The 10,635-nt window shown below is 40.3% G+C and overlaps 1 protein-coding gene across 4 annotated transcripts in view; it reads right to left on the bottom strand.

Annotated features, from left to right (window-relative positions):
* Ralgapa2 (Ral GTPase activating protein catalytic alpha subunit 2) overlaps nt 1-10,635 on the bottom strand; it is a 300,697-nt gene that overhangs the window by 226,321 nt on the left and 63,741 nt on the right. For 3 of the 4 annotated variants that reach the window (XM_023720114.1, XM_023720115.1, XM_023720113.1), the window contains exon 4: nt 10,496-10,553. In XM_023720114.1, coding sequence (XP_023575882.1) covers nt 10,496-10,553 — 58 coding nt within the window. Of the gene's footprint in view, nt 1-7,854; nt 7,919-10,495; nt 10,554-10,635 lie in introns of those variants that run through there. The other variant, XM_023720116.1, reaches the window with a different exon arrangement.

Genomic DNA, 10,635 nt, shown 5'->3' with positions numbered 1-10,635 from the left:
AAAAAAAAAAAAAAAAAAAAAAAAAAAAAAAAAAAAAAAAAAAAAAAAAAAAAAAAAAAAACAGGTAAAAGCAACAGAAAACTGCTGTTTACAAAACATTTTTACAAGAACATTTTACAATTTCTCAGGATGGCGTTTTTCTCTGGTGACAATGCTGAACACATTTGTAGGGCTGGGGCTCTGCATGAATCCTCTAGCACAGTACACTGCTGCTGTGGCACAGCACAACCAAAATGAACTCCGAACTACAAGGACCACTGCAAAACTCTAGTGCTCAGCCACTTGCAGTGAAGAAAGTCTCTCTGGAAGTGGAATTCACTTCATCACAGGAGCCACCTGAAGGAGATCCATCCACAAAAAGGAAGCAACAGGGTAAGGCACTAGGGCCTCTCTCCGGCCATGCAAGTGCTCTACCCCTGAGCCACACTCCAGCCATGTAGCTTTGAGAACAGGAATATCAGGGCAGGTGAGATAGCTCAGTGGACTAAGAGCCTGCCTAGGCAAGCACAAGAACTAGGGTTTGATCCCCTGCACCACAAGCCATGCTGGCCTGGGCCCTGGCCTACTAAGCCAGTCACCAAGACCAGGCATGGTGGTGCACACCTATAATCCCTGGAATGGGGGGCTGAGACAGCTGGATCACTAAGAGTTCAAGCTGCATAGAGAGACACTGTACCAAACAAATAGATTTTTTTAAAAAAGCGAATAAATTCTTTAATAGTATTTTCAAAATCTGCTTTTTTGCTTCTCATTTCCTCATTTTCAGATGTGAGAGTGGTCATGTTTTGACTTTTTTTTTTAAATAGATATATACAGGGTCTTGCTACACAGTCCAGACTTGTAGTGATCCTCCTATCTCAGCCTCCCGAGTGCTGGGATTACAGGTGTGTGCCTTGATGCCCAGTTTGAGAGCGGGCATGGCATGCAGTACTGGGGATTGAACTTGGGCGTTTGTGCTTGCCAGTTAAGCACTTAGACTGCCAAGCTATCTCCCGAGTTGGGAACAGAACACTGTACAACAATTCTGGAAAACCACCAAGTGGTTCAGTATCACCTTTATACGAGTCTGTTCTATCCTTAAGAGATGGAAAAACATACACCCACACCAAGACTTGTGCACCAACACTTTCAGTAGCTTTTGTAATAACTAAATACAAAAAACAACCCAAATGTCTATCAATGAGCAGATGAATAAAAAAATTACAGTAAAACCATACAAAAGGATATATAGTTTAGAAATTTACAAAGCAATGAACTATTAAAATATAAAACAAATTAATCTCAAATAATTACACCAAGTGTAAGATACCAAACAAACAAAAGAAAGCACACATTGCACGACTGTACTTATTATGTAAGGCTCTAAAACCTTCCAGCTAGTCTGCAGTGACAAACAACCCCCAACAGTTGCCTGGAGATGGGCAATGAGTGGGAGCCAAGAGGGATTTCCAGGGATGGGAAACTTTCAGGGTTGGGGCTGAAGCCTGTGCTCATGATCCTGAGGGTAGTGGTGATATCATGGCTATATACCTAGGTCAAAACTTCAGAATGCTCATTTTCAATATATTCAATTCACGTATATTCATTTGAATCCTAAGAAAACTGTTTAAAAGTAAGATAAATCAGGGCAGGTAGCCTTGATATGAGTTGGGGTGAAGGGTCAGGAGGAGGTGAGTTATGGTGAGACAGAGATCTACTCCATGTTAAGGGTCAGAGGGTGTAACAGGCTGATGGGTAACTTGGCTTGAAGTAAAATAACTAGAGGAAAACAAAGCCATGGGAAGTAAAAGGGCCAGTGAGGAAAGATTGGAAGACTTGGTGACAACAAGGGAGAAAGCAGTGGGCACAGACCAAGGAGTGAGATTTCCACAGAGCAGGAAGTGGCTGATGTCAAGACTTGGCATGGAAGACAGACCATGAGCTCACACCCCCCATTCCTGAGAGAGACAGAAGAGCCTCAGGAGAAGCCAGGTTTCAGAAGGCCAAAGGTGTTAGAGGGAGAGGCTGAGGTTGCAGGCTTGTCCTTCAGCTAGGTGAGCAGCCCACACCCCAGGAGGGCTGTGAGTTCATGCCAAGGATCATGAAACTGGAGGCATGGGAGCCCCGGGCTCAGCAGTGTCAGGCTGATGCATCACTGCAGGTCCTGGTGTTAAGAGCATGGGCCTGACTTCAAGGGAGCCAGGGAAGGCTGCTGGACTTGGGCTTGGAGGAGAGGGCAGGACCCTGGAGAAATGATGTTGTGTTCACACTGCAGGGGATATGGGGCCACATTCATGAAAAATTGAAAATAAATGTCAACTTAGTAACGCATTTGGCTTTGACACTATGTATAAGAGAAACCTGGTCGAATAAATCTGTAACAACTCATATATAACAAACATACATAAAGTATTCAGATATGTGAATTTTCTACTGGCCCCACCCCTTTAAGGTTATATTATTTTATTTTTAGGGTCAACTATTTTTAAACTTTTAAAAAAATTTTCTAGTTTATTTATTTATTTGGTACAGGGTCTTACTATGCAGCTCAGACTCACAGTGATCCTCCTGTCTCAGCTTCCCCAGTACTGGGATTACAAGCGTGTGCTACCATGCCCAGGGTTACAGTGCTGGCATGGCATGTGGTACCAGGGATGGAATTCAGGTCCTTGTGCTTGCCAGGCAGTGCTTAGACTGATGAGCTATCTCTCTAGCCTTTATTTTAAAACATTTTTGCTATAAAACATCTCTATTACATGTCTCTTTCCCATTCAAGAAATACTTATTGAGTTCAGACACAGGACTGTACATTTAAAAGAAGCCTTCCTAGAGGAGCAGTATATCCTTTGAAAGTGGATACCCGCATCACTTCAGTCCTGTGTTGCTGACTCATGGGCACATGAGGAGGTACCACTGCCTGCTCTTGCATCAGTCTCTCTGTTTTGCTGCTGGTCCCATTCCCTATCATTTCCCTGTCATGTCTCGTTGTTGCTATGTTGAGCAGCCACCTATTCCCATCATGACTTACTGAACTAAAACGTGATTTCAGGAAATGCTTGACACAATTTATCAACTTGTAGTCAGTACTAGAAATCTGAAAATAGCTCAGTCTTGGATGACATGCATCATTGAGCTCACACATGTGTCAGCCACAGGCCCTCTTGCTCTCCAAGCCTCACTTGAAGAGTACCTGTATGTACTTGGAAGGAAAACCTGTGTTTGCTTCACATTGCAAAACACAGAGTTCAAATATGTTTCCTCACTCAGCGATTTACACCTAAAGCCAGTCATTTAAAAACTCAGCCAAGAGAAACTACAGACTATTTTAACTTCTACAAATCATTTTAAGAGAAAAAACAGAATGGCTCCAATTGACACCAACAAAACAAAGTGACGTGACAAAAAAATAAAAAGACTCTGAGCACAGTGGTAGTTGGTGTCTCAAATTACTTGCCCCTTCTTCAGATAAAATGTAAACTGTTCAGCAGACCCAACTGTCACACTCAATGTGGGACAGGAAGCATGCTGCCCTGGCGGTGTGTTGACCCAGACTGTAAGGTTTTAAGGCAACACTCCAGAAATCCTGGACACTCCTGCTGCGGCCACAGTGAGTGCAGATGGCTGACTCCTGATCTCCAGCCACTGACTCTGCACACAGCTCTGCACAAGTCAAGATGCCAGGGGTGAGAAGCCAGATAGCAGTCCTTTCCTTACAGAGATGGTATTGCCCTAAATATCTTACTGTCCCTATTTTTAAAATTTTTTTTCACATTCTGTAGGGATTTAAAGTTTAACATATCAATACTTGATGGAAAATACCTGTTCCATGTTATGTCTAAGATGTTTGATATTCAGACAGATAGTGAGGTTACACTAAACTGCCTAGGTTATAGGGTAATAATATCATAAAGCTTCTCTTCTGGAGGGTTAACAACTTAAGTTTGCAGACCAAAAATTAGAGAAAAAGAAGGGCTGTAAGGATAGCCAACATTTTGACCCTAACCATTCAATGTCAGTGAAGACTCAGGATATAAGAGAATCTATACCGTAACATCCTGTAACTCAGTTGTGTCCCAAATTTTCTGATCAAGGAGATTATGGGGCCACAGAGGAAAGAGATTGATGATGTACAATGCGCCTAAGGAGAGTCACATGGAGAGAAGACATTCTCTCAGGCTTTCACAGAGAGCAAATTGGTCAAGCAATGGCCGTGACTTATCCACATAGCTGACACTGACAAAGGATCTACAAACTGCGGTACAGGGTTTTAGGTTAAATCCTGAGGGGATTTGACTGACCTTGTCACATACAAAAGTTCCATTTCTTGCAATATAGGTCTTGCTTTAATTTGGTCTTAACCATTCAGCGGAAAAGTATAAAAACGAGGTATAAAAAGTAAAGTCATATTAATATGCTAAGCTATAAAAGGCTCAAGTCCACAACTTCTGACATTGTCAGTCCTATGGATAACCCACTACTATTATGGACTATTAGACTATATTGTATTATTTTGTTGAATTCACACACCTACAATGTTGAAATGGCAATGGAATACCCACCTCTGAGAAAACTAAACAAAAAAAGGGGATATAAATGAAGGACCATTTTGTATCTGTATATACAAAATAGTTAGGATAGACATACAGTTACTTTTTCTTAATTCAATAAGAAGAAAGATTTGTACTAATAGTGTTTGGACAGGATATCATGTCTGCATCTTGTACTATGAATAACTACTACAAAGACAACAATATGCAATGTATTAATTATTGTAACTCTCCTGCTAACCTGTTTTGAAACTGTCTCATTGCTATTTGTTTCTCAATAAAATTAATTTAAAAAATCTTACTTTCTACAGCAAATTTGGTCAAGACTTCAAAAACAAATAGCAACTAACAGTTTTATCAAATCCTAATGAACCAGAAAAACTATCAGCACTATAGCAAGACATGTAAAACAAACACGTATAGTTACTATCAGAGTGAACTGATTAAGTCAATGTTCGTATAAATACCCAACTAAGTTGGATCAGCACAGTTTGGGTGTGGCTGAGGGGCTTTACTAAAGATTTGCTGGGATTTACTGGATGTGAGTGACAGTAACCAATAGACTTGCTGCCTGAATGGTATAAAAGGGAAATTAAGACGGCTCGCTTCTATTTTTCTGGAGAAACTCCAGTCTTCACCTTCACCCTGGAAATCACTCCTGGCTGCTAGCACAGATCCTCCAGCCTTTGGAAGCAGAATCATCAGCCTTGGTGCAAATCCATCAGCCTTCAGTGCAGATCCATCAGACTTCCAGTGCAGACCCATCAGTCTTTGGTACAGACTCATCAGTCTTCAGTGTAGACCCATCAGTCTTCAGTGCAAACCCATTAGACTTCTAGTGGAGACCCATGAGTCTTTGGTGCAGAACTAGCAGCCTTCAGTGCAAACCCATGAGACTTCCAGTGCAGAACCAGCAGCTTTCAGTACAAACCCATCAGACTTCTGGTGCAGAACCATCAGTCTTTGCTGCAGACCCAGCAGCCTTCAGCACAGACCCTTCCACCTCATGATACAGACTTGCAGGGGACACTACAATGTGATCCAGGCCTTCTACTGGATACTTCAGATTTCCAGTACACTCTTCCACACATGACTATGTGGCAAGCTACTACAAATCAATCTTGTAAATTCTTACATATTTGTATGCCATATACCTTGCATTAAACCTTTTTCTCTACTAAGCATTAACTGATGCAATTTTGGAAACTGAAGTGGCTCTAGAGAAATAGAATTCTAAAGATGAAATTCTGTTACAGCATCAGTGATTCCTGGGATCAACCTTCTAATTTGATGAGAACTTTAGATGTCATGGTCTCTCCTTCTGTGGGGAATACTGACAGTCCTTGGCATGAACCATTTAAAGGTACATGATGATGTACCTGTACATGATGATACAGGCATGGTGGTGCACACCTGTAATCTCAGTGCTCAGAAGGCTGAATCAGGAAGATTGCCATGAGTTTGAAATCAGTGTAGCCCCATGGTGAGTTCAAGGCCAGTCTGGACTACACAGCAAGACCCTGTCTCAAAATAGCAAAAGAAAAAAAGTAATATGCAATGTAAATCTATTTGACTATCCTAACTCACCACTTGTGAGATTTAAGGAATGTAGTGACTCCACATATGGTTTTTGAATATTTCTGGCAGAGTGGAAAATACAATGATGCTGGCTGGTTACTCTTAGCATTTCTGAAGAAACTAGTGAAGGAAAACAGTGAGTTCAAAACTTCCATACGATATCTCAAGTCTTCTAACTATGAGGACAAGTTGCTAAGGGCAAATAAGGAACTCAAGATTCAAATTCCCAGCTCCAGAAACAAATTAAAAAATTAAATATTTCTAAGTATGTCTTGAAAGAAAATCTCCTTTTAGATACAAAGCCAAGATTGAAAAAAAAAAAAAAGCCCAATTCAATTGGTTAAAATACAGCATGAGTTTAATGCTCATTCTCCAACAGCATCTGAAGCAAAGGTGAGGGCACCAATTGAAAAAGAATGGAATCCTATAAACTGGGATGAAAATGTATGGGAGGAAGCTGAAGATGTTGAGTTTCTAGATGCTGATGAGATTATTTTGTGAGAGAAGGAGATTTCCCCACCTGCAGTGACAGAGACATCCCCAACCCCACTTCTGGAAGTGTTGGCCTCTACTAGAACAACAGGGGAAACTAAGCCTGTGTTGATCTAACCAGAATAACTCTACACTGCTCAGGACCCATCCTCACCACATATGTTTGCCTCTAGATGAACAACCAGGCTCAAATCACAGAAGGTTCTTAAGGGTGAAGTACATAGGCATGACCCATGAGAAGGTCCACTATTCTCCCAAAGAATTTCTTGAGTTCTTTAACTGTGATAAGCAGAGGCCTGATGAGTGTGGGAATGGATTTTACTGGTGTGGAATAATAAAGGCAAAATACATACACCTGGATCAGGCTGAGTTTGTTGACATGGGCCTGTTCTGAATTTAATGTTGCAACTTGTGGAGGAAAGAAAGATGTTAATAGTTTATTTGACTTGTTGACAGAAGTATGCATCAAAAGATAGCCCAATGTGAATGAGTTAGAGATGCCTGATATTCCATGGTTTTACTGCTGACGAGGGGATTCAAAGGCTTAGTTGAAATCAGAATGCCGGAATGGATTTGTCATGTTAAATCTAATCCTCCACACTAGGATGATCCAGAAAATGTACCCTTCCCTAATATGGTGAGTAACAGACTTTCAAGGTGAGCACCAGCATCTCTGAAGAGCCCTGTCATCCTCTTCTCTATATGCCAGTCCTTACAGTGGACACTGGTTAATCAACTGAAAAATTTAAGGGCAACAGATTGGGTCCTGGAGTGGCAAGGATCAAGTGAAAGCATTTAATGGCTGTTAATCACCAAAGGCAAGGTGCACATACTTATAATGGGCAGCAGAAATAGAACAATGATCAGAATGGTCCGACACGTGTTGAGCTGTGGAGCTGACTGATTAGCCATGGTGTTTTCAAGAGTGAGACACGCAGGAAGCCTACAAAGATTTTACTAGATTTATATAATCAAAAAAATGTAAGGGCAGATGAACAAAAACCTACTTCAAACTGTAGTGATAGGAACTCACAGTTGCCAACTGTATGAACTGATTGTGTCCATTGAGTAAGAAATGCACAATTAAATTGGATCAGCACATTCTGAGTGTGGCTGAAGGGATTTACTGAAGATCTTCTGGGATTTATTGGGTGTGAGTGATAGTAACCTATAGGCTTGCTGCCTGAATGGTATAAAAGAGAAACCAAGAAGAAGGCTCCTTCTGTTTCTTCAGAGAAGCTCCAGTCTTCACCTTCACTTTGGACATCACCTCTTGGCTTCCAGGGCAGACCCTTCAGCCTCCTGAGATGGACTCCCATGGGGTACTAACAGCTCCAGGCCTTCAACTGGATCCTTCAGCTCTCTAGGGCACAGATAGTCCTTTTGCATTTTTCTGCATCTAACTCTTCAGGCAGCCACTGTAACCCAGTCTTATAAATTCTTATACATTTGTATATCTTAATTAAATCAATTTTTCAGGAAGTATTGGCTGATACAATGACCACACTAGAATCTCTTCAATTTTAAAATTGAAAACACTGTGACAACTAAAGCTTTTCTGAGTAAGTCAGTAGTGGACAGAATCTATGGTGACAACATCTGACAAAGACTATTTGCAGTTTCTGTATGCCATCAATGGTAAACTTTAGCATCCACTGTAAGCTCCAGAATTAGCAGTTTTCTTGGTGAGAGAAAGCTGTAGTGTTATACACAGACATATGTGGGGTTGATGTTCCAGATTGTCTACTTCACTGCACAACAGTATAAGTAGTGCTGATCTAAAATTTGAATAAATCTGATTCCAAAACTCATCCAAGCCAAAAATCATCACAAGCAAGAGGTGGACCTGTAAAAACACCAATCTCTACCAAGTGTGATTAATAATGCAAAACTGTATTTATTGGGAAAGGCTCTATCTGACTCAAGACTTAAGTATATAAGCATCACAATAAATAAGGATGATCTTACATCTGAGCAGAGTACAGGGACATCTGCTCCATACACCAAGTAAGTAACACACATGCCACACTGCAGCCCCAGAGATGAGTGCTCTGCCATCCAGTCATGGAGTCTGAGGCCTCTGGTCACTCTTGTTAAGATGCTACAAAACTGGGTAAAAATTACTCATGCCAACAATTGTAACCAGGTTTTGGGGTTTGGTAACATGAAAGTAATACCACTTATTGCCCACCAGATGTGTCGTTTCACAACATAAATGCAAATTAATTTCCAGATAGTTTTAATAAGTGTATTCATGCTGAGGAGATTCATTAAGCTCCAGACATTCTAAAGTGCTAGCTAAGCAAAATGAGTATGGTTTTCACACAAATGATAGAAACAAAATTAAAGTATTACAGCTACCACAGATAAAAACCACTCCACACAGCTAGTTCTTATCGCCACCCATTCCTGCTATACCATGGAGCAGCACAAGTCCCCATGCTCTCTTGCTAAACTAGACATTCAAATTACATTTATAGTTTTTATTTTTACATGAATCTAAATATACAAACTTTACAATTAAGAAAAACTATGGATAACTTTAAGATTTTAAGTAAAATTTTTGTGGCTATTTGAAAGATTTAAAGATCAAGGCACTTTCTTAATGCAATGACTTCTGTACTAAGTATCACAGATGTATCTACTACACAATACTTTATTTTCAATTTATAACACATAACTAAATAATTGCATTTCTATGCGAATCAGCTACATTTTTTACAAAAATAACGCCAAATTCAAATTAAGCTTCTGAAATTGGAAATGTCTTTTGGTCACAGCATATTCTTTGAAGTTTTGTGTCTTTTAATGTATTGATCTCCCACCCAGAAAGCCCATTCCACACTTGATCTGTTCATCTTTCAAGGTTCAGATGGAACCTTCAAGAGCTGAGGCAGGAGGATTGCTGTGAGTTCAAGACCAGCCTGGGCTACACAGCAAGACTGTGCTTCAAAAAACAAAACAAAACCATAATTAAATGGAAGGTGCCCCTCTTGAAGATCCCTCAACTCTTCTAAAGAGAATTTTTCAACTTTTCTTCTTAGCTCCTATTATATTTCTTTTACAGTGACCATCACACTGCAATTATTTTTCTCAACTATCCACTCACTGGGCCAAAGACCTAGCCAAGACAAGGATGGTGAGATAGTCTTTTTTTCTTTCATAAAATTGGGAGCCCATGTCTCTCCCTGCATAAATATTTCAAAGAATGAGTAATCTATAGAGTTAGATTCATCATAAGGTTCATGCTGTCCTCCAATATGACCATTTGGTAAGGAAGAATAATGTTTGGAAATGGCAGATCTTGGGAGGCAGAAGGCCTGAGGCAGATAATCTTTAAGACAGATGGCAGAATTTCCAAACCACGCCCCAGGATAATTTTAGCTGGGCCATGCACAGAATTGGTATGAGAAGCTGTGAGCTGTGAACAGCCCAACAGAAAGGGCAGCTCCGGCAGTGTGCTTTATTTCCAGTTGCCACTGGCTACTGCATCCAACAGCACTCTAACAAAATGACTGTGAGTCCATGGTACAGGCTTAAAGACCAAGATATTTTTGTAAGAAAAATGGAGACGTATTGAGAAAATACTCTAGGTCTGTGTTTCTCAAACTACATGCACAGGAACCCCACCCTGTGACTCTGGAAGTCTGGTGGGGCCTGAGATTCTGCACCCCCACAACTCTGGAGAAGGTCATTGATCTGGGAGCTACACTGCAGGGGACACTTCTGGAGAAGACACACATATTTCCTCCATGGCTGGACTTTTCTTGGATTTCAAGAATGAATCAAGATCCAGATTAATATTCCTTGCTATAAGCTTGATGACATTAATTATATGAAGCACTACTGGAGAGCAGATTTTAAAAGTTTAAATAAAAACTTTTTAAAATTGTTCTTACCTATGCTCTGGTAATGCCATCGAAAGAAAATTCGTTCAGGTAGAAACTGCAATATTTTCTGTAAAATAAGGAAAAAATACTAAGATACAAATGAAAATATGTATTTTCATTATAGACCTATATTACTTGATATATAGAAA

The sequence above is a fragment of the Octodon degus genome, unplaced genomic scaffold, assembly GCF_000260255.1.
Source record: "Octodon degus isolate 3935 unplaced genomic scaffold, OctDeg1.0 scaffold00073, whole genome shotgun sequence".
NCBI lineage: Eukaryota > Metazoa > Chordata > Mammalia > Rodentia > Octodontidae > Octodon > Octodon degus.
This window is presented reverse-complemented; position numbering and strand designations above follow the sequence as displayed.